Genomic DNA, 24,027 nt, shown 5'->3' on the forward strand with positions numbered 1-24,027 from the left:
TCACATTATGAACTATCCAAAACGTACTTTCGGAGGTTTGTTTGTCATACCCAGACTCTCGATCCGAGATGTATCATTTCATCTTTTACTCGTGCTGTGTGGGCGGGCTTTTCCAATTAATACTAGCCTGTGAACCAATCACCGTTGAAGACTACGAAGACTACGCAAAGCAAAGACTTCCATTGGCATCACTTGAATATTTACAACGCGGTGCGGACAAGGACTATACGCTGAAGAGAAACTGTGAAGCCTTTTCTAGGATCAAAGTAATTCCACGGTATTTGCTAGATGTTTCCAACCGAAGCACAAAAGCAGAAGCATTAGGGAAATCTTTTAAGCTTCCAGTGGGTATTGCACCGTCGGGATTACAGAAAAGATGGCATCCAGATGGAGAGCTTGCGACAATTCGAGGTAACATTAAATATATTCTTTTGTCGAAGCTGTTGATGTCTGTATTCAATTTATATAAGCATCGAATGCCGCCAACACAATAATGATCGTATCAAGCGCATCGTCCGTCAGCTTTGAAGATGTAGTCAAGGAAGCTCCTGATGCCGAAAAATGGATGCAGATGTTTCTGTTCGAAAATGACTCGATTACCCAAGACTTTGTGAAACAAGCTGAACATATGCGTTTTGGAGCCATCGTCGTAACTATTGATATGTCGGTGCCACCCTTAAGATATTTTAACAAAAGGAATATGTGGAAAGACGTACACGCAATGGCAAATTTTGCCAGATATATCGATGAAGATGGTAGGCCGTTACAGTTCAAGTTTCATCAAGCTACATGGATACAACTGCAAAAATTGATCAATTCAACAAACTTACCGGTAATTGTTAAGGGAGTTGTTACTTTAGAAGATGCCATACTATGCTATCAGTACGGTGCTAAAGGAATAATTGTCTCAAATCATGGCGGTCGTCAAATTGACGGTACAATATCCAGTGTAAGTTTGAAGGTTCTACTTTCACTGGTCAGGTTAAATTATCATTTCTGATCTGACATACCCAGCTGAGCTTACTCTCCTTCACTATGTCTTACAGATTGAGGCACTATCAGACATTATCTCCAATTTCCGAGCTCAATTTCCGGCTTCCCGAAATGAATTTGAAATTTATTTAGATGGTGGCATACGCTCCGGCATAGATGTGTTTCGTGCCTTGGCTATTGGAGCGAAATTCGTATTTGTTGGTAGAGCGCCGCTATATGGCCTCGTACACTCGGTAAGCATGCAATAAATACTTTGCTTTGGTATGTTGAGCACGTAATATATCATTAAAGGGACAACAAGGAGTAGAGAATGTTTTAGAAATATTTCGAAGAGAACTAGACACCTTACTCGGACAGACCGGTTGTAATTCGATTGAAGATATTGGAACGAGACATGTGAGATACCAGTTTCCGTTTTAGTTAAATGGTCATGTCAGCTGTGCTCTTTAAACTAATAAAAAGCGGTAAAAAATAGATATTTCCACGACAGAGTAAAGTAAACCAGGTAGGAGCACTTGATTTGACAAGGGACCTGAATTACGAAGTAGCCCAATTTTTTGCGAATAAAATTATTCAATTTTGCACGTAACTCGGATGAAAAATAAAGAGTCACGTTTCCGAGTGGTTATTGACCTCGGGCTCGCCTCGGACTTCATGCGAGAACGTAACTGATGACGTAAAATGTCTTTTCTTTTGATTGTTTGCATAACTTGGGATTAGAACTCGAAAGATTCAATTTTAGTGTGAAAGTTGGACCGAGGCGAACCCAAGGTCAACATACCGGTTCTTATAATTTATCAAAAACTTTGAGCTTGAAATGAGTGGTTCTGAAACTAATTGCTTGTGAGAAGACAAAGTTGATCTTTTTTAAATGGTAAGTTTCGGGCATCATCAGTGCCTGATGGCCCGCTAAACATAAATTTAGTTTATTAAGTTTTGCTGATGGAGACACATTAGCCTTGCAAAAGTGCAAAAAATACGTACCAGAAAAACCAGCGACGATGCAGCGATTTAATTTCGATCTGTGTCTTAAGGAAACGCTCTTGAAAGAGGAAATTTTCATTTGTAGAGCATGTTTGGTTTGTGGTATCGATGAAACAATGGAAATACAATGACAACGGCTTTCTGCACTTGACTTATTCACAAAAGCCAGAAGTGTTTACAATTAAATAGTCTTACCTCGCGCAAAATAACCAATACACAGTATGTGTGCAGTTCTTGTTCTGTCTCTGGCTCCTTTCCATGTTTGAATTACTTATTGAATCAAGTCCGGAACCCCATTTCGGTCCACAGTACACAGTAAAGGGCTAACGTTGATGCAATTGAATACTAGTTGTAATTTTTACGCAAACATAACCGATTGTTTAATAAATTCATCAGATTTTTGCTTAAATAAATCGGATGTAACGGGTGCGCCGTTCCACAGTGGATTTTTCACTACGTATTCCACCCACACCTTAGAGTAGTACTGCTGAAGGAATTCTTTGACTGATGTTGATGCTGTGTCGGTATTAATAACGAATCTAAAAATTACAAAAAATCAGCACCAGGCATATCATCAGTCCCCTCCGAAGGATTAGGAAGGAAGCTAATCACTTTCAGAGGATGCATTTTAGAGCATTTGTTTCTTTGAACGCCTTACCTGAGTCCAGACGGTGTTTCGTAGTAATGCAGCGCGTATTTGTTCGTTTTGTAGTACAAGAAGCCCTCTTTCGAATCGGTCGGTGAGATTTTGTTGACAAACGACTTTATCGAGAACAACATTCCGTACATCAGTTTGGCTTCCTCTTCTTTGGTTATTCCGGACTGTTTGATTCGATTCCATTCGCCGTAGTGAAGTAACGTTCCGTATTTATCGAAAATGTACAAGTTGTGAATGGTCATTTTGGGGCGTAACAATGTTTCCTTGAATACGTTGATTAACTGGAAAAACAGTGAGTGGTCGTGAAAATTAGAGTCTGGTCAATGGTCTCTGTGTTTTGGGTGTCAAAGGGTGTTTCACGCGCATCGTAGTACTCCTTATGTACCATAGCCTCTGTTCACCAACTCCTACATCCTATCCTACTCGTGGTGACACCTGTTATAGTGAGCAACCCCATGAACGATCAGGTAACCAACCCTGATGTAGTAGTGTGGGTCACTTAGCATAAGGATGAGGGGGGCTGTCTTCGGGTAGTATCTTAACGCTACGTATAGAGAGGGCCGGAGACAGCTGGGCACTATCAAGATGGGATAGCGGCCTAGTATGGTGGCGGATGATCTCAACAGCAAGAGACAACGGCAGCATACACAATCCTAGTCAGTTGGATTACCATCAAAAACAAATTGGTCCTCCGATGAAGAGGGGGTTTGAGCCGAGGCTTGCGACCTGACTCTGAGACACATGACTGCGAGCGATTGTGGAAAAACGATTGCAACGAAAGGAAGAGAAAAAAAGCAATGGTCTCTGTAACTACCACCCTAGTTTAATAAAGTGAAATTGGTTTAATAGTATGTGTGACAACTATTCAGTGCTAAACAGCTAAACTGAACAAACATTTACGCCTGTGGAGCTGAAACATTCGTGGCAATGTTTGGTTCAATCGACAGTTTCGAGTGAAATATTAGATGCTACAGGAAAGCGATAACATGATTTAATCTCACTATCGAAGAAAAGAAATAAAATGCCGTAGAGCTTACACGTCTAGCACTCAAGTTTACAGACTCAAATTGTAATAAATGAAAAAACCGTACCTTTTTCCTCCAAGTGTGTTGACTCTATCGTAATGCTGTTCAGTTTTTCTTCAAAAATATTACTCGGCCGTAAACTAATATGATGCAAATGGTTCTTCACTGGCCTCCTTTCGTTCTTGTTTTTATTCTATCAATGTTTTGTGTTGCTATTACACCTCTTGTTATTATAATAGTTTCATTTGACATATCGGCTACCACGCAGCTCTGCTACCGCTGCTACCACACACCATATCAGTGTTGTCAGATGTGGTGAATTTCCGTTGTATCATCAGTTTCGATGAAACGTTGCCACAAATTGTTAGTGTTTTGACGATAAATCGGTTTTAGTTCCTTTGGAATACTAAACATTGATGAATGGATTGCTGATACTGTTCATAGGTTTAATATTAACTCGGTCTTCTTTAACCTGTTACAGACGGCAAGCCTATGACAAGTGTTATTATCGGGTCTATTACTTCCATCGATCAAAGTATTTTTAATTTATTGATTTCAAATCTTGTACTTCAATTTTTTAACATGCTTTTTGCTATATAAAAGACCACATTACCCAGAGCTTGTCATTATTTTTGTCGTCATTATCGATATAAGATGAATAGCCGTATGTGACAGGTAATCTACATGTTCCCAAGAATGTTACACGAAGAAGTAGACTTCTACAGACTTTCAAACAGACCCGGACGAGCAATGATCAATGTTCTCATCTGTTCGTGCAATTTGTAGCCGATGATCGAAAATGTGTTTATCGAATGGCTGTGGTTTATCGAAATTGATTCGATAGCGTTTGATGCGGCATGGACGCAGCCGGACGTGAGGCGTACATCGTTAACATTTTAATTGCACTCTGTTTTTTTACTGTCTACTGTATTGATATGATATGAGATCCGGAAGAATCTGGTTTCAGTTTATCTGAAAACGTGCAAAGTGCAAACAACATATGCATGCATCGCCCAAAACCACTTACAGTGGAGGTGTGACGCAAGTCCTGTTATCCACTTACAAAAGAACTGATATCGGTGTAGGTGACGCTTACAGATTCGACACGCAAAAAGATATGCGTTACAAATGGCAGCTGATGAGGAAAGTACGCGAAAGTTTTATCAACAAAAATCTTACCAGAAAAATTTTAGGAAGAAAATTATAATACAACATAGCTAACGCCGACCCGTACGAAACACCTATTCGTATCAAAACCCTTTAATGTGAAACTCATCATCTCTCTCACTTCATTCTTTTCTCTGCTGAAAAGCCATGAGCCCTAAAATCACTTACATTTAAGGCTTACTATCGGGTCAGGTCAACCTGAAAATTTCAGGTCAGGTCAAAACTGACCTGACAACCTGAAATGACCTGATAACCAAACCTGATAATTTTCAGGTTGACCTGATAACCTGAAATCGGTTCGGTATGAAAATGAAAATCTTAAAAATCTTTGATGATTGTTATACCTGAAGTAATTTGATAAATGTTTCATGAAAAGAAATCAAATTTTTCGGTTTCAAAAAATATTTCCTCGTTAGACCACTCTCAAATTTACGTTATGTAAGTGTTTAAAATCATTTTCCCAAGGTATAAACTACTAAGCTGATAACAAAAACGGTGTCGAAACTCGAAAATACATAAGTATGCCTCTGTTGCAGATAACTACTCAATTATGAAGAAACTTGGGTACGCTTAGGAACGTTACTTTCCTTCAGCAGGATTCTGGGTTTTCTAGATGGAAAGGCAGTTTGTTCCCAATGAGCCAACCCGATCCTACCTCATCTTAGCTACCAACTAAAATTTACTTCTCTGTTAACAGAAACTGTCTAAGTACCATTTTTCTACTTTTACTACAATCCAATATGGCCGCCGGCAGCCATTTTGTTAGGAGGTCGGAAATAGTACTGACGATTCACATTTATTAATACCTTTCAAACAAAAAAAAAATCATGAAATTCGGTCAAAGTTTACTCGATATATTGACAAAAAACACTCCACGTTCACTGTACTGACGAGTGTAGCCGGATATGAGCTCACTCCAGATACCTAGCTTGCGCTATGGTAAACCGAATTTCATGAACTTTTTTTTCCCTGATTGGTACGATCAATACCTATCTAATAAAGCGAACGTAGTCGAAGTACCTGGCTCACACCAAGGGTTCTAACTCACGAGTCGGTGATCCGATTTCCATAAACTTTTTTTTTGTCACATGAAAGTCGACCAACATTTTATTACAAAATTTTCGACTTGTGCATGTATTTCGAGTGCTGTAAATTTCTTATTTCAGGGGGGTCGGAAAAATCTGTGTTCACTCAATTTGAAAGTTGATTTGCGAATAATTCGACGACTTTCATGTCACTTACAGGAAAGTCACTTAAAGCAGCTAAATCTGCACTCGAACCATAAAGAATCATGATAATCTCTTATGTTATCTCATTTCCTGAAATTATTATCTCAACTTTTTTTTTTTGAGTATCTAAAAAACATTACGTTCTTTTTATTTAAATATGCGAAAAAAAGGCTGCTCACAATGATGCAGCCCGTAAAAAAACGATCTTTTCAAAAATCAAAGGTTACAAAACATAAAAATCATCTACTCTATCCGGTCCCAAAGTCCCCAAAATACACGCAGCGTTGCCTCTTTGTATCGCAATTGAAATTTTCTGCAATAAATAATCCATTGATCGCGGTTCCCCTGAAGTGGCCTTCATAATTTTTCCTAATTTCTCAATGAATTTCTTTGTTTCAGGTCCCATACAGCCTAAAGTCTCGAAAGCTAGAGGAGTAAACAAATAATTTTCTTTTAAACGCTTATAATGATTGTGTTTAAATCTTTCTGCGTTATCCGCAATCGACCGCTGTTTCTTGCTAGATTCATAAATGTATGAAGGCGCCAATGTATCTCTTATGGTTACATCCCAAATAAGAGATTTTCCATGACTCCATGGAATCAGGGTCATTCCATCAGGTCTTTTACCATCATCTCTAGACATACCTGGCGGTTGTAACATGGTTGGAAATCCTGCTGAAGAAAATGCATGAGAAAAAACTTTGTTGACTTCATCATGCGCAGCAATTTTTTTAATTTTCATTTTGCATGATAAGCCGTGTAAGCCATCCTTTTGAACCATTCCACCACAAACACACTTATGTTCCTCGCATAAACCAGAACCTAAACGAAGACCAACAGCAATTCTAGCAGAGTTGTTATCCAATAGCAAACCCAATTGGCTCGATGGAACTACTTGCAACCACTTTGAAGATTCTTTGGTTGATGATGCAAGTAGTCTTGCACGAGCAACAGGTTCGCTGGAGTCAAACATCTCATCGAATTTACTCTTAATCATCGCTTCTTCTTCTTCTCGTCACCTTCTGGAACAAAATCTCGAGGTATTTCCTCAATTAATTCCAAAACACTAGTTTCGATCACCTGAAAACTAAACTTTCTCAATATCTCACTCGACAGTTCTAAAGTAGAATAAACAGACGACAGATAAGCTGGCATCGCAATATCCTCAACTTTCCTAACACCTATACCTCCAAAGCTTAAAGGAAGAGAAGCCTGGTCCCAAGAAAAATCAGACATCTTCACATTCGCAATGGCTTCGAGAGTTGAACGGAAAATCTCGGCAACAGCTCTCAAGCGATCACCTAACAAAAACGCCTTCGAGGAACGCAACAAATAATTAAACCTACAACTACCGAGAGACATCCTAAAAACACACAAAGCAGGATGAACATCCATCAAAGTTAAACGATCTCAACTGTTTTACTTGTTTTATATCTATATATATTCTATGGCAAACCAAACACCTACCCAATTAAATTTTTTGAAGGGCGAATTCAGTTGCCGTCTATAATTTGGTCCTGTTGAGTTGAGATCTTGGATGAAACTGAACCGAACTAAAAAAATTGTGTCAGCCTAAATATTCGTGATGGCACAAATATTTTTGTTACACCGAAAAACTGAACGAATTTAAAAAATTTTGTGATAGCACAAAAATTGTCAACACAAAAATTGACACTATTTTAAACGGGGTTCATTAGCGGACAGTTTCTTATTTGAACTAAACAATTTGAACTAAATCGTGAATGTAGGACCTACATTGTAGGTGATGGGGGCTGCTTAATTTGAAAACCTAAGTTATGAAATTCAAACTTTTGCTCGTATCATTCTCCGTAACTAATTGAAAATCGTGTTTTCTCATAAAATTTTCTTTAATTTTTTCCCAGATGGATTCAACATGCGCTTCAGATCGTCAATTTTTTTCCGTTTTACCTCCTGCTTCACAACGCCTTTTCCCACCTTCGTTTTCAACGCTTTGTTAAGTAAAATAATTAGGTCGGCGACGCCTTCTCTTAATTTATACAGGAACACTTACCCTTTACTTTACTTATGTTTAAATTGAAATGGTGTGGCGGAGATTTAAGCTTACTTTCGGGTAGCTTAACGCCACTTCGATCCCGATTCTGTACATAGTCTGGCATGGAAAACAATTTTTTTCTGATTTCTCCAATTTGGCTGTATTTCTGTAAATCTTTACGAATTCGTTCATCGATTTCCAATGTTTTTGATGGTTTTCTTCGTGAAGAATCATTTGTCGTGGTAGTAATGGTAGCTGGAAAGATTCAGTCAGTCAGTTTTCTTAACAATCTTATCCTCTATTGCATACCTTTCCGTATGCCAGGAGGAGGGAATTCATTCTCTAACGCTTTCAAAGATTTCGTAACTGCAAGTGCAATCGGGACAGATTCCAATGACCTTCCCATATGTGAAAAAACATACAAGTCGTTCAATTTATGTGGTATTTCGTGGACACTCTTCGGGAATTTTGAACAATTTATTCGGAGAATTTCGTCTAACATGCAATAACAAATAGTCAAATGGTTTAATGTTAACAGCATGTTTGATCACACCTTTCCGCCTTTCGGGTGTCCTTGGAAGATTGTTCAAATAAGTCTTGTATTCAATAGTCAACGGTCTTGTAACGCCATATTGGCCCATGCTCTTTTCAACGGCACGAACAGTTCGATTGAGTGTACTGTTTCGCAGTCGATCATCGTCCACAATATCATTCATTGTAACAATATTTTTGCTGTTTAGGTGAATGTTGTTTGTACTCAAAATTTGAATGAAACAATGACGACCAAAGTCGTAACGCACTCTGATTTACTCTATAATCGTGTGGCTCGTATGTGTTGATGGTTTATACCACTCTGAAAATATCTTATTACTTAGTGGATGGATGATATGAAGTTAGAGTGGAAATCTGCTGCCGAAAGTCATGTACAGGGCATAGAAAAGACACTTTAAAAATATACTTAAAGTCATAGTATATTACTTCCGAGGTTCCAAGTTATGTATTTGATAAGTGGGGTGCCTGACCCGAAGGGGAGGGCTGTATTCCCCACGTGTCAAATAACAACTTGGAACCTCATAAGTACAATGCTTTACGTGATTAGGCAATGAAAATGAAAATGAAACATGCCGTAACACGTAAAGGTCATTGGCTCAGCTTGACTCTCAGGTTCATTAAAAGTCACAAAGTCATTTTACAGCATTTTTCGAAGTAGTTTCCCCTCGCACCAAACTTAAAGTCACGTCATGACAAACCCCTATTCGAACTAAGTCAACCGTGATAGACGCTGTTGGAAGACCAACTAACAATTTTATATTTAAGTAGTTTTGGTTTATACCGCCGATTGACACGAATTCAGCGAATGATCAGACTTAAAATCTTGAATAGTAGCACGTAGTGGTTGAGAGGTTACACATCATCAAAAGGCTTCATTTTAGATGGTGACATCCAATTTCTTACCAGTCGATTAGACTAATAAATTCGGTGAATATCCGTGGTCTTGAACGAATTAGAGGCAACTATCCCAGTGCAGTAGGTAATAAAGAAAAACGAAAAATTTTTGCGCAATTTTTACTTTTAAGACGAATTTTTACGTAACCACAGACATAAATTTTTTGTGTTTCGTTTTTTATACGGAATTGGGTCTATAACGCAGTGGATTCAGTTGAATCAGTCTCTGGTTTAATTTTTCCATCTTTTTTATTTCCGCCATTTCTCGTGCAACGACACGTCCCATTCTCGTTTCGTTATCTACAGCAAATGGAGACCAGGTCAAACGATTTCTTTCAACAAACAGACATACCGCAAGGCAGTCACACCTCACCTCGAACTTTGATTCCGTCTTTGTTCTTCGGTTGTCCGTTGATTTGGTTTGCCGGCAATTTTATACCCTTCTGTTCTCGGTATGCAAAATACTGCGGCATCGAATACAGTTGCTTTTTGGCCGATCCGAATTGCTTGTACTTGTCGATGTCTTCACGAACCTTAGCGTTGACTTTTGCGGAATATAAATCTAAACGGAGAACCGATTTCCGGTTAAGATTAAATCAATGATCGGGCGTGGTGTGAAACAAAAGCTACTTATGTTTCTCCATAACGATGACTTTATCGTTTGGCGTGGTCGCTTTATGGGCAGAGGTGAATTTGAGTACAAATTTCCATGTTCTAACGGCACGGCCATACGACGAAGAAATCCCCTTTCTTCGTGGATTTTCAAATCTTCAACGAGTCTGCGATCTCTTTTCGTGACCGATTTACGTTTCTTGAGGAGCTGCTTCCCAAATTCGGACGAGAAATTTCTCCTTGACAATAGATCTGAGAGAAGTGAAATTGTCAAACTTAGCGAAACTCTTCAATTCAATGGGACAACCTTTCTGTGTCGCAAGTACAGTCCGTTGGGACTCTTTGACTTCCTTCTCGAACGATTCTAGTCGTGACAATACCGCTAGTGCAATTAAATCTGACTTCAAAGATTTTCCGGTTTCAGCGTACACAAGCAGGTCGTTCAATTTTTGAGCTATTTCATTACCAGCCTTGGAATGCAGATTCGAGTATTTGAACCTCTTCAATACTTCGGCTGTTTTTGTGAAAAGCAAAATCGAGGAGGAAATCACTTAACAATCCACAGATTCCATAAATTTCACGGTCGTTACCCTCTTTCTCTTCGGGATCCTTAGGCAGATCATGATGTAATCTGCTACGTTGTCCTTTGGGAGGCTTCGGAATGCCGTATTTTTTCATTGCCTTTTCCACTGCAGCTATTGCTTGAATAGATTTGATTCTGTTCGATTGGCTGCCTCTTATTGCGTAGCTATCCAACATGTTTAAGTAACTTTAAAATTTGTTAGCAGAGAGTAATCTAAAGGTTTTAAAAATGTAGATAAAAGCTGAACTGGGCTGGCTTGCTTGATTATGATTACTATTATTTTGTGAATCGATTAACTTCACAAAAATAACTTAGACCACTAGATCTCAGCGGTCACTCCAAAAACATGTATAGAATTCATTTTGCCGTCCGTTTAGCCAATGAAAGTATACTTTCATTGCGTTTAGCCACAGGTATGGAGATAATAGCTCCTGCCTGTCTTAGGCCCGACAAATCATAGAAGCTAAAATTTCGAGTTTTCGGCCTCCCACATATTTCGACCTCTATCAAAAAACTTCTTTGAGATTTTTGCTGGCTATATCAGTCTTATTATACTAATTGGAGTCCAGTGCAACAGAAAAAAATAAAATCCCGAAGAAGTTTGTCGGAAAAGTCTTCTTCGTGAGTCGTCAAAGTTCGCCGACTATGAAAAATTGAGTGGATCTTGAACTTGAAAATTCGTTAATTCATCAGGAAAATGATTCAATTTTTGCTCAAGTGGGATTAAATTCTTGGGAATGTTGTAGGCTATCCAGAACAGAACCGTTTTTGAAAATCTTCTGAGAAAAGTTTGCGTCGTGAGTGTTTGTTTGGCCTAAAATTGGGGCAAAAATTGTAAAAAAATCTTCGATTTTAAATTTTCTGATCGAAAAGTGACCACAGATATTAAATTCATTTAAATGAATCAAAAATAACGTTTGTGCATCCCACAACTGAAATACGACCTATTTTGCCATGATTTTTCATTAAGAAATGTCAGTTTTTCCCTAACTATATATAGGGGACATGGGGTAGGGTAATCTCGCACACCACACAAATTCATGGTGTGCGAGATTCACCTCTAAGTGGTGAATCTCGCACAGTCATGACTTTTCGTTACATGTCGTAAAAGGACGCATACTATGATCGCGTGTGCGAGATTCCCCGACACCAATGCAATCTCGGGATTAATCCCGGTACTAATCCCGGAAAACTCCAGTACCGAAAACCGGTTTTCACCAAAAAATACCGGGATTTATCCCGAAAGATTAAAATTAAATAAATTGAAAATTTTTAGTCGGATTTTTAGCATTTACAAAGCGATTTCGTATGGCAACAGCTTTTGATGATTAGACAGGAGTTGAATTTTATCGAAAATGGTGAGAATCTAGTGATCAAAAGCATATGACAAAATGACAACGTGTTAACTACGCGTTTACAACGCATCATAAGGTGCCTGAGCTTTGATTTGACATGGCTACATACATTTAAGCGAGCAGATGTTGTACATATCAATAGATAAGGTTCCAGGTATTTGCCTACACAAGGATTGATTCACGCCTTCTGTCCTGAGAATCTTATACAAACATCGGAATAAAGTCCAGAGATACTGGATCACTTTTTAAAAAAGTCGCATCATGAAATGGTCTTAATGTACATGATTTAATGTTCATACATATTCATGAGTGTAAACTACTCATCAAACCGACTAGCATAGAGTTGAGTAAAGTAGAGTAGAGATGGCTTTTTCTGATTGCGGTTATTTGTGTCGTTCAAGATTTAACGGTGAGACGCTGCAACACTTGTGCTTTCTTTGAGCGTTTTTCAGAGAGAAAATTGACGTTGCTAATGTCATTAGAAATGAGTATATTAAGGTTTGTACGTTAAATTTAAGAATTTGTCAAGTCCGTAGTTAGGAGGAAATTTGCTGTGATCCTTTTGGGATTTAGAAAGAAAATAAAAATTTTATACTAATAGGCCAAAAAAATTTTTAAATTCAAAAAATTCTTTACTTTCCTCACTGGCATATTTCTAACTTTTCATTTATCTTGCATAAGTTACTAATCAAAGAAAATCTAATAATTAGCAATGTTAGACTTAACATTTGTGTAAGTTGAAACGAAAATGTCTTTGCTTTTGAAAACTCATGTAGTTTCATAATATTGCACACAGCCCGTCTTGTAAAACCACCCTGACTACAGGACCCAGAGTACAGACTACATTGTAATAGTATGTTGTGTTACAAGTATTGTAATGTTGATTTTTTCAGCACTAGACCCAAGTTTTCCTTACGAGCGGAGCGAGTAAGGAAAATTGGGTCGTGTGCTGAAAAAATCTCATTACAATACGTGTAACACATCATGCTTTGTGCCAACCGAGAATTGAAATAGACAAATGCACAAAAATTCAGAATTTTCATTGTAAACAATCACTCTTCGAATTTGATCGATCACGTTGCTTTGCATTTTTTAAAACGAATGCTGTAATAACTCATACGAATTTCATTTCAACACTGGTTTGAGTGTTGTAATAAGCCATGAAAACGGGTGTTGTAATTTTGGACATTTCAATCCGGATTTTATTTTTTTCTGTCGCATTGGACTCCAATTAGTAGAATAAGACTGATATAGCCAGGAAAAATCTCAAAGAAGTTTTTTGGTAGATGTCGAAATATGTGGGAGGCCGAAAACTCGAAATTTAAGCTTCTATGCTTTGTCGCAAGTTGAAAATCAATTTTTAAAAATTTTTAAAATCGATTTTTGACATCTAGGGACGATAACAATTTTTTGTGGACTACACCAGTCTCGATCCTTTATCCATCGCACACCCCTACTGTTGATGTCATCCAGAGCAAAATATTTGGGAATTAATTCTCTAAATTCCCAAACATTCTTAAATGTTAGCCTCTGATTTGTTTTGCCATATAAAAGACAGTATTGTCCAGAGGTCACCCAATACACTTCTGTCCTCATTTCCTCACTTTCCTGATCTCCAGATCGCAGTAAAAATCACCGTTTCCTCACAAACACAGTTGAGTAGACACGAAAGTGCAAAAGACAGGCCGACAATTTTTTTTATAATTTTTTGCAATTTATTTTACGAAATATTTTAACAATAATATCGATATTAAGATATTTTAATTCAAATTTTATCTTCTGTTTTGTTGTTGTTATAAATTTTCAGTTTTTCCTTTAAGTTCTCGCAAAGCATAACAATAAAACTTTATTGCAAGTTTTTGTTTAAAGTTAGATTTTCTATATTTATAAAAAAAAGAAAAGAAAAATTATGAAACGAACGAAAGAAAATGATGAAACAAAAAAAGAAGAAGAATCTTTTGCAACAACCTCTAGTCTTACATTAACATGCAACAGATTTCAGGTGGCTTAAAACAATTTAGATTTTTATCAATAGAATTTGTATCATTCTTACCACTAATTGAACTCGCATGAGGCAATGAACTATCGCTATCGCTGTTGATCGGATTAATGGGTAATTTACTTAATTTATCGTTATTAAGAATATTATTGCTTAGGAATACATGATCATCATTGTGAATATTGGCCGATAATTTTGCATAATCAATGGTTTTACCGTAAACGCTCTCGTAGGCATCCAAATCCGTATCGGTGCTGTTGCTGCCACATTGCGCATTATTAAGTACATTTGCATTTTGCGATTGTAGCATGGGATCATTTTCCCAGTATTCTAAAATATCCGGCTCGTCGACCGTTAGCGCTGACTTATCCGACTCTGGATTAAATTTGGCAACCCTCTTACGTATCCCATTCGATGAATGGTTGGCGGTATCGTTTCGTTTACGAAATAGCACACGTAAGGGGTTGCTTAGCAAGTTTTTTGAAGCCGTCGGTAGTTCGAATTCCGTATCCGATTCCTCGGACGTTTCGTCCTCATAATCGTCGTAGAATTGGGTTATATGCTGGCGACTCATTATGGATTTTTCGATGCGTTCCGATAGCCGTGGATCGTCGGGAAGACGGATGACCGGTTCTGGACTCTTTTCCTTTTGCTTTTCTTCCAGCCAACGAGAAACGGCTTCGGTTAGGGGGAAATTTTGGACGGAAATTTGCTCCGTTTTGTCGTTGTCCGATTCGGAGAAATATTTTCCGTCGTCTTGGTACTCTAAAATACCGGAATCTTCGCTGTTGCGGGGCGATTGAATGCGATCCTGGTTTTTAGTGTCCTCAATGTCATTCAATGTAATCTCTGTGTTCGAAAGAGCTGCTTCGTTTTCGATAAAAATATTCTGTGAGGATGGCGGCGGTAACGGCTCATTATCGCCGGATGATTCCTGTATCTTGATATCCTCTAGTGGTTTCAGTCCTTTTTCTTCGTTACGTATATTCATTTCGTCATCATTGCCAACGGCAAAGCCATCTGCATCCTCATCAAATTGAAGATCATCAACGAATTCGGCTACGTCGATTTCCCGTATGGTCTCAATTTCATCGTATTCGAAGTCATTGCTTTGCGACACAACCGTTTCATCATTTTCATCGGACAGTTCCGACAAATCGCTATGTGTTTCATCATCGGATTTAATATTCGTATTGCAGTCCTCACGGACACCATCTTCGTTTTCGTCAACCAATATTTGCTTGACCATCTCCATCTGTTCAGTCTCAATTTTATCAGCAACGTTCGTGACATCGAGATCATTTATTTCGTCAATTGGCATCCCAATTTCAGTGGGTATCGGTTGAGCACTGACATCGATTTCCTCTCCGTTTTCCAAGTCGCCATTCAAGTGATGTCCGTTGGTAATTGGTTCAACTGTCGGTTTTGTCTCAATTAGACCTATGTCCAGCATGAGGTCGACCTCGCCAATATCTTCAATTTGATATCCGTTCGTTTCTTTAGATTCGTTGACATCCATTTCGTCCCCACTGTTCTCATCACCATTTAAGTGATTTCCGTTCGTAACTGGTTCGATTTCCGGATTTGTGTCGCTTGGATGTTCACCGTCGACTTCATCCTCCTGGTTACCAGAAGTTTCTTCAATTCGATGTCCATTCATTTCTTTCGCATCCTCGTTCAATGCGTCTTCGTTTCCATTCATTTCACATTCAACATCTAATGTTTCAGCACCAATAGTTTCCATCTTCTTAACGCTATTATCATCGTCGTCGTCGTCACCACTGTGACCATTAACAACATCGAAAATAGTTTCAACATCGTCGCAACTATTATTCGACTTAACATCGTCAACAACATTAACGTGACGCTTAACATCGTCTTCAACAACTTGGCTATCCGTTTGGTTTAAACTCTGCAACACGCGGATCACCATTTCCTCTTCCTCTTTCAACAGTACGTTCTCTTTTGTCTTGCAAAAGTCGAACGAGTTCAACAATTTCAGGCTATTGTTTAACGAAAATCCGGCACCTGATTTACCGGTCAGTGAATTGTCCGTATAAATGCCGCTGTTGGTAATGGCGTTCAAAAACATTGTCGGACTCGTTTCGAAGCTGAAATTTGATATGTCTATGTCGTCCAAGAATTCATGTCCACCGTCAGCGAACAGATCGTCCATTATCTGGTTGACAGATTCCGATCTCATTTTATCGCTCTTCGGAGTCGACGTTCCATTCTGCGGTTGTGGAGTGGCTTCGATTGCATTCGATTTAATCGATTTTTCTTTGATTTTCTTTTGGCTTTTCTTCGGTTTCACTTTAAGTTTAACTTTTTCAGTCTTCGGTGGCTTGACTTTGGCTGGTACGGATGATGATTCCGTCATCGTTTCATCGACGATCGGTATCGGCTCGTCAACTGGCGTTTCAGTTATTTTATTAATTTCCTTCACTTGAACCGGCTGCTCTTCTTCCACGTCGTTCCACTCATCGTTCGGTTCTTCACACAAAGCCGAGAACAGTTTCTTCTTTCCTTTCGGTCGAACTGTTTGCCAAATCGTTTCAACTTTTGGAACTGGTTTCGTTTCATCGACCACTTCGACCATTTTTGATTCTCCACCAACAGAAACTGGCTTCACATTCTCCTGGATGGGACCCACCAACACTTCCTTCTTTGCAATATTCGTTTTCGGCTTAGGCACCGGACCCAGCATTTGTGCGTACGTTGGTGGTTGGTTCGATTTCTCAATGATCATTTTCCGATCTTCGACTTCATTCGCCTTCGGTTCCACTGGTAGCGGTGGCTCGTTCGTCGCTACTGGAACATTTTCACGTTTGCCGTTTGTGATGGCGCTTTTACCAATTTTACCGTCCTTTTTCGGTCCGCCGTTTGTTTGTTTGCGTGGACTCGATTTGTTAGATTTCGTAGATTTGAACTTAGTCTTTTTAACATTTTCTAAAATATTTTCTTGTTGCTTTGGATGCATAACAGCCTTAACATCTAAATCAGCCTTAATATTTACTGGATCAACTTGCGTTTCAATTTTCTTATTATTATCAACTCCGTTGACATTATCGTCAGTTTTATCACGTGAACTAATACTACTAATAAGCGTGCTGCTTTTATCAATTGCTGGAGAAACTTGGACTTCTAACTGCTTCGCATCGTCTTTGCTTGTCTTGCTGGCCGTCGGCTGATGGGTGGTTGTCTCAGTGGTGTTTCGTGGCAAGATTGTCACCTTTCTTGACTCAGAAGACATTTTCTTCGTCATTGTGTCATTGGGTGAAGCATCGAGAGCGTCAACAGCGGGCTTCGGTTGATCAATCGGTGTGTAGTTACGAGGATGAAATTCTTCCACTTCAACGTTCAGTGTTGTTTGAGGTGACGATTGCAAATGCCGTGGAACAAATTCGGATACGTTTGTGTTCAAGTTGGTGCGAGAAATAATTTCCTGTGGACGAACGGGACTCAGAATCGACTAATCAAAGAAAGAGACAAAGTTTCGCTTACATCACACTGAGCAATCGTCAGACCAGGATTTCCCTCAACGTTGTTCGATTGGACAGCTAAGCCAGCTAAGTGATTATTTTCTTCGATTGAATCCTCATCTTCAGAGTAGTCGGTTGTTGTGGCCTAAGAATCGATTTTTCTCATAAAATTCAAAGCCAATGAAGACACTCGGTGCATATTTTGCAAGGCTAACTAAACTTACACTGACACCTGTCGAGTTTCCATACTTGAATGGTCTCCTCTTGCGCTTCTTGAATCGGTTGTACTTGACGCCATAAGAATTGCCATATTGTGCCATGTTGCCATTGTATTCTAAATGGTTTTACGAAGTGAATTACTGTGGAACACATCGTTGATATTTACAAAATGTTACCGTCAATGGGCGAAAAGGGTGGAGGTCCGTACATAAATGGATAGTAGAATTGCATGGGCATGTTGTGATTGCACTCGTTCGGTGTTATCTGTAAATTGGATTGTCAACTTCTTTACTCTTATTCAACTCTTTTAATGGAGTAAAGTTCCCTGAAAAAGTCTGGCAATCAAGATAGTGTGGGTGCAAATATTTTTGTCAATTTTACGATTTTTGCGAAAATTCATGAAAATATTTTATTGCATGCCCCACGCGAAAGTTGAGCATTATATACCAGTTTGCTTCATGTGAAAATGATCCATTACTTAAAGCAAATTCCTTTGTGATCAACTTTCGCATGTGGTAAGCAATAAACTAGAACACACTGGCAGCTGCAGTTGCTACGTAATTCATTAATTCAGAAACTTGGATATTGACTCGTTGCATTTTTTAACAACTAACTTTGACAACTGTTTCCGACATGTGTAGTTGTGCACTTCGCCCTAGGCTCGCATACCCAAACTCTACACTTGTCGAAGAGACAGCTACTGATCCCTTTGTTGCTTAAAAAACTCACTTGTGAGTTTGCCTTTATCACAGAACTGTTACCTCATATAATGAATTACTTTCGCAGCATGCAGTGTAATCGACTTTTACCGAATGTAGTCACATTTACCGAGGTCACACATTTCATACTAATCTATTTTCGTTCATGAAACACACTCATTATTGTAAAATTTCCTTACCTCTCCTTCCATCACCTTCGGACCATCACTTTCACTTTGGGATTCAGTTGGTGTTTCATCATTTTGCGATGGTTCATTGCTCGTATCATCAATTGCTGGGGTACTGCTAGCACTTTCATTCTGAGAGCTTGGCGATTCCGGAGAATTCTGTAATTTGAACGGTTTTTGATTGCAACTGTTTAACGTTGCACGGAATTCGGTCGGTTTATTACCTCGGAGTCAACTGAATTTCGCTTTTGATAAAGTTTTTGGGGTTTGGCCGCCGTTGAATCACCGTTACAATACTCTGATGGATTAATACTAAAAGGCGAACCATCGTAAGGCATCATAATAAATTGATCATCATATGGGTCAAATCCGTTCGGCATGAACGCTGGAAAATGGACAGAATGTAAACTCTGGAAAGTTAGAAAAATTCTGTTGCTGCCACTCACGGCTAAAGAAGAATACTCCATTCTCGTCATAAAATCCGGGATACATCAACGGTTGATCGGGATCGAATATTTCCGGCGTCGATGAGCAATGTTCGGGGCTAAGTGATTGGGTGCCTGAGTCTTCCGTCGATACGACACTGACTGTTGTCGACACGGTCGTTTCAGTCGGTGTGATTGTCTTCTTTGGACGCGATAGGTATCCCTTCTTAAATAAAACATCCTGTCGTGGTGTTGATATTCGTGTGTAATCGTCTGATGGATTTTTAAAGAATTGAAATGTAATTCCCACCTACAATAACAATTAAAGTTCATCGACCGTTACCTTCGTTAAATAAAGGCTTTGTGGTGTTGTTCTCCTTGTTTTCGAGCGTATCAGGTGATCGGTATGTTCGATTATTGGTACTGGGATTAATTCGATTGTTGATGTTGCCATAATACCGAGACGCCGACGATTGGTAAAATGGTCGTCGTCTGTACGGATAGGATGTGTTTCGGTGCAAATTTTCTTCATGGGATTGCGTACGAGTATGTGACTGAGATGGATACTTATCGCTATTCCTATAGTAGTGGTTTCGATCACCATTACGCTGATGAAATGGGGTCGTGTGTAACGAAGACTTTCTGTTGTACGTGCTGAGGCTTGTATTTGATGTGGATGTCAAACACTCGCTTTGCTCTGCTGTAATGAAGATGGAAAGGAAATTATGTCATGAGTTTGTGGTTGGTAATATTTTCGTGCTTTTTTTCGCAATTTGCGAATGTAGTTACTAAGCAGGAGTCGACCTAATTTTACGCGAGAGAGATAATAAAATCGTAAAAATAAAAAATTGAGCGTAAGTCACGTAGATAATGGACAAATTTAGTAAACAGATAACAGACTTAGAGGCTCGAAAATAAAGTATTTGTGTAAACACATGACTTGTAATTATTTAGCGTACTTGTATGTTGACCTTTTCGCATTTGGTAAATCGATTATATTTCGTCAGTAGTAATGACGCAATGTCTGGCACAAGTATTGCAATTTTTTTCGCTTGAATTAATTTGGTTTCAGTCGCTTAATCATTGCGGGTGCGTTATTATGTTAAACAGTCATATGATTGCGATACCAGTATAGATTATGGCTTTCAACATTCATTTTATGGAACCATTTTCACCAGTCATCGCTTAATGTGGTAATGTGGTATATTATACATAGTCCAGTGCCCCACGGCCCTGATTCAGTTCCTCATAAGTCATAAAGCGACCTATGTCAAATTGTTTTATTACCCGATACGAAAACATTTGTTCTCCGACTGTTATGATCTAGCGCTAGACGGGGTAAAACGAGGGTAGCCCTAGTGTATATCTCAACATTAATACATCGAAGAAAATCCAATTTGGTGTCAAAATGAAGAAAGGTATTGGACAAATGAAGAATGGAATAGAAGAAGAAAAAATTGTCGGCGAATCGGGTGCGACTGTGAAGTCAAATTTTCGAATTTTCAACTCGTTAGGCACACTCAACCCACCAACCAGAATTTTTTTTTTCAATTCCATTCTTCAATGTGTGCTGAACATGTTTCTGAAGCAAAGTTCACCAAAAAATGAACACCTGGTCTTGAGTACATTGCTACTCTCTAATCGATAGGAAATTGCTTTGCCACACTTCACGGAAAATCTGTTTGAGTTATAGCTGATTGCTAAACCAATTAAAATTTAGAGATAATTACCGAATTAGTGAGCCAACAAATTCACACCTAAAATTCACTGTGTGAGCGTTAGATAATCCAGAAAATGAAATTTCGGGCAGTAACCTTAAAAATCTTAATTTTTTTGTGTAAAATGTTACGAAAGAATAACATTAAATAACTGAAACATGCGAGGAAGCAGTCATTCAGCTTGGACCAGAATACAATACACCGATTCACCGATAGTTATATTAAGCAGAAAATTCAAAAAAATAATTATTTTTAAAACAATTAGGAGCCACTAACTTAACGCTATCCGATGAAAGATGGCTAAGAAATTGTAGTTGGCCAGGTACCAACGTTTATTTCGGACACTACCATCAACCTGAAATCATATTCTACTTATTAGGGAGATCTTTGTTATGCCAAAAAATTATTATCGGACACAGGGAAAAAAAAATAAAATAAAAATTGTTGGCTCCGTACGAAGTACAGTGTCAGACTGTTAGGTCTGTGATGGATATGGATAACATTGCGTATTCGAATGCCAGAATAAAGGGAACAGTTTATTTCGTTGGATGCTAAAGTAATTCATTGCATTAGGTAGACGACTACATTTAGCGAAACATAGTTACCGAAGTAGGTTGCTCAAAAACACACGAGTGACTTTGCGAGTATCACAAAGTTGTTTTCGATTTAATGAATTACGTAGCTACATCACGGCAGAGTAAAATAAACCAGGCAGTAGTGGTTCATTTTCGAAACGTCAAATAAGTGACCTAATTCACTCTATGAAAATGAACTCAAATGAACGTTGACATAAATTGAAAAATTTTATTCGCAAAAAATATAGGGCTACTAGATTTTTCAGGTACCTAGTCAAATCAGCGCTCCTGCCTGTTTAACTTTACTCTGTCGTGAACTACATTCTGGTTTATTGCTTTCCCCATGCGAAAGTTGTCTATAACCAACGATATCACGTAAAATCAACCGAAAATATTCTTCATGTAATGGATCATTTTCGCAAGGTAACACTGGTATGTAATGGACAACTTTCGCACGGGTCTAGTCATAAAACTAGAATTGGTGAAACTAATCAGAAAAAATGGCAAATGTTTTCAGTGACTTAGTGGTCATGGAGATTCAATTGACTAATTTTGTACTGCCTAAGGTAAGACTATTCAATGGTCTTACGCGTACCTCCAGGCAAAAAAAAACTAACTGCATGACTTAAGGCTTCAACCTGGTACGTTAAGGGCAGTTTAATTTAATTTTTTTTCACCTTGACGTTTCTCGGCGCAAGGTGACATACATATTTCCCTAGTTACAACTTGTACAACAATCTTAATTATGAAATGAGAGTAGAAAAATTTCCATGTAAGACATTGATAACCCACATAAAGTTATTATTCCCAGATTCTTTTTTTTATGAAACTGCGCAAGTGTAACATAAACATTTATTCGACACGATTGTATAATAATAATTAAATTGTGTGTTTATCATCGTTCATCACCTCCATCGTAAAACTAATATTCAAGGCATGTACACAATAAATACAAACATCTGGTTAGACTAGACAGTCTCCAAAAGTATTTCATGCTATGGCGTTTCGTCGAGTACAATTTTCACAATTTTCTTTTTAAAGTTTTACGGAAACCTACTCAATATTCCAACGAAAAGAAAGTCACCGAAGTTCCTCCGATCGGAATTTTTAAAGTTGTCAAGATTTTTTCAATGCAAATCGGAGTCGCATCGACCAATACAACTTCGCCTGGAGGCTGTAGCATCTGACAAACGGTTTAATTTTTAATTTAATCAGAATGAAACTTAATTTTTATTGTTGTTTGTTATTCAAACAACTTTAACTAAGCGCCAAGAGGTCAATAAAAATAAATCAAATGAAAAAATTTTATGTTGCCTTCAGTTGAGCAGATTATGTTGTTTGTAGTTTGGCTGTAAAAAATCTCTATGTTATCGGCATTCATGTCATTTTTTTATGATTATTTTTAATCATGAGTGATTGCACAATGCACATCTCATAAAGTAATCTAAGATGCGTTTCTTTCTCGGTGTTTCTTTTAAGTACACTCACACGTTAATGCCTCAACCGGCATTGTTCTAAACGAATAAAATTATTATTACAGTTCCGTGATACTCGAGTTGATACTTTGTTCTTGCCAGGCCCGAACTGGCCCTATGGGCTTTTGAATTATTTTTTTAGATTTCGGTCAGTCAGCGCTCTCATGGCTGAACCGAATTGTGTAGCCATTCTGGCCCTGCCACTTGCAGTAAATGCTTAACGGCTGGAAGAAAGATGCAGTAGAAAACTTAGACGAATTATATATTAACGAATAGTTCGTCTAAGGTGAAGACAAATTGGTGCCGTTGTTCTTAGGGGCTGTTCATAAATTGCATAACGCTAAAATCTTCATTTTCCAAGACCTCTTCTATTCCACCTGTCACGCAAATGTATGCAACTTTTCAAATAATTGTATGGATTCAATCCTTACACCCCTTCTTCCTTTTGTGTTGCGCAATTTATGAACGGTCCCTTAGTATTTGAACTTGCAATCAAGAGTTGATCCCCACTGAACGTTTTGAGCTTTCGTATGCTTAAAAAGGACATCAAACTATCAGAATAGCGCGAAGTGGATACAAATCAGCATCATAATGTGCAAAATTGTCCCACTTTAGATGCCACTGTTGCGTAAAATGTTTTATGACACTCGGTGCGAAATGCTATATTAGGTGCGCAATGTGTATTATCACACTTGGCTTTCGGTATAATCTTTAACGGATTACTTTAGGTCCTCAAGAGACCTCAGCGACAACTTCTTTAATTTCATAGTTGCGCCCTTGAACGCCCGTACCCATGTTTCCTCGTCTACTTTCTTAAAAAAAACATTGACTGACACCCTCTTGCAAATCCATTCGAACCTCCGTTCGACATAAATTTTTTTATATACGATTCCTAATTAGTATGACACTACAATAGGTCTACATAACAACATGTTTGTAACATACTATAACCGCGTCACCCTGCAACCTGAAACACTATAATTATATTTTAACGAGAATGAAAACAACAACAAAAATTCTCTTCTCGTAACTCTATTTGATATAAACAACTCGTATAATCACAATGAACTCTTGAACCGGAGAATCTTTTGTATTTACACGCAATTTTTTATCGTAGGAAAATTGTTGTCTTCTTATTATAGAAGCAAAATTGTTGTCTTCTTATTGTAAAATCGCTTCAAT

At 38.3% G+C, this 24,027-nt stretch overlaps 5 protein-coding genes across 9 annotated transcripts in view; 1 reads left to right on the forward strand and 4 right to left on the reverse strand.

The window, feature by feature from the left end:
* Positions 1 to 28: 28 nt before the first annotated feature.
* Positions 29 to 1,488, forward strand: LOC119071070 (peroxisomal (S)-2-hydroxy-acid oxidase GLO3-like). 2 transcript variants are annotated; one of them, XM_037175706.1, is made up of 4 exons: positions 29 to 411; positions 471 to 976; positions 1,047 to 1,226; positions 1,285 to 1,488. In XM_037175706.1, the coding sequence occupies exons 1-4, from the start codon at positions 69 to 71 to the stop codon at positions 1,411 to 1,413; spliced, it is 1,158 nt and encodes a 385-aa protein (XP_037031601.1). In that variant the 5' UTR covers positions 29 to 68; the 3' UTR covers positions 1,414 to 1,488. The 2 variants fall into 2 exon arrangements, with proteins under 2 accessions (XP_037031601.1, XP_037031602.1); XM_037175707.1 differs by having other exon boundaries at positions 471 to 949.
* An 844-nt stretch (positions 1,489 to 2,332) lies between these two features.
* Positions 2,333 to 3,930, reverse strand: LOC119071096 (trafficking protein particle complex subunit 1). Of its 2 annotated transcripts, none has more exons than XM_037175739.1 (3): positions 3,735 to 3,930; positions 2,636 to 2,918; positions 2,333 to 2,516 (listed from the first exon to the last, which is right to left on the reverse strand). In XM_037175739.1, the coding sequence occupies exons 2-3, from the start codon at positions 2,875 to 2,877 to the stop codon at positions 2,336 to 2,338; spliced, it is 423 nt and encodes a 140-aa protein (XP_037031634.1). In that variant the 5' UTR covers positions 2,878 to 2,918; positions 3,735 to 3,930; the 3' UTR covers positions 2,333 to 2,335. The 2 variants fall into 2 exon arrangements, with proteins under 2 accessions (XP_037031634.1, XP_037031635.1); XM_037175740.1 differs by having other exon boundaries at positions 2,636 to 2,916; positions 3,727 to 3,930.
* Positions 3,931 to 7,910: 3,980 nt separating this feature from the next.
* On the reverse strand, positions 7,911 to 8,852 carry LOC119070717. Its single transcript, XM_037175169.1, has 4 exons — positions 8,624 to 8,852; positions 8,380 to 8,565; positions 8,089 to 8,325; positions 7,911 to 8,026 (listed from the first exon to the last, which is right to left on the reverse strand). Exons 1-4 carry the CDS (start codon positions 8,784 to 8,786, stop codon positions 7,911 to 7,913), a joined length of 702 nt encoding a protein of 233 aa, XP_037031064.1. The 5' UTR covers positions 8,787 to 8,852.
* A 777-nt stretch (positions 8,853 to 9,629) lies between these two features.
* Positions 9,630 to 11,005, reverse strand: LOC119071078. Its single transcript, XM_037175716.1, has 5 exons — positions 10,719 to 11,005; positions 10,436 to 10,642; positions 10,147 to 10,380; positions 9,890 to 10,078; positions 9,630 to 9,816 (listed from the first exon to the last, which is right to left on the reverse strand). Exons 1-5 carry the CDS (start codon positions 10,885 to 10,887, stop codon positions 9,695 to 9,697), a joined length of 921 nt encoding a protein of 306 aa, XP_037031611.1. The 5' UTR covers positions 10,888 to 11,005; the 3' UTR covers positions 9,630 to 9,694.
* Positions 11,006 to 13,764: 2,759 nt separating this feature from the next.
* Positions 13,765 to 24,027, reverse strand: part of LOC119071054 — a 29,387-nt gene continuing 19,124 nt past the window's right edge. For 2 of the 3 annotated variants that reach the window (XM_037175672.1, XM_037175673.1), the window contains exons 3-10: positions 19,421 to 19,777; positions 19,099 to 19,350; positions 18,877 to 19,037; positions 18,665 to 18,811; positions 17,943 to 18,030; positions 17,772 to 17,881; positions 17,570 to 17,692; positions 13,765 to 17,510 (exon numbers count right to left, since the gene is read on the reverse strand). In XM_037175672.1, coding sequence (XP_037031567.1) covers positions 14,043 to 17,510; positions 17,570 to 17,692; positions 17,772 to 17,881; positions 17,943 to 18,030; positions 18,665 to 18,811; positions 18,877 to 19,037; positions 19,099 to 19,350; positions 19,421 to 19,777 — 4,706 coding nt within the window. In that variant the 3' untranslated portion in view covers positions 13,765 to 14,042. The remainder of the gene's footprint in view (positions 17,511 to 17,569; positions 17,693 to 17,771; positions 17,882 to 17,942; positions 18,031 to 18,664; positions 18,812 to 18,876; positions 19,038 to 19,098; positions 19,351 to 19,420; positions 19,778 to 24,027) is intronic. The other variant, XM_037175674.1, reaches the window with a different exon arrangement.

This window comes from Bradysia coprophila (assembly GCF_014529535.1).
Source record: "Bradysia coprophila strain Holo2 chromosome IV unlocalized genomic scaffold, BU_Bcop_v1 contig_106, whole genome shotgun sequence".
Lineage (NCBI taxonomy): Eukaryota > Metazoa > Arthropoda > Insecta > Diptera > Sciaridae > Bradysia > Bradysia coprophila.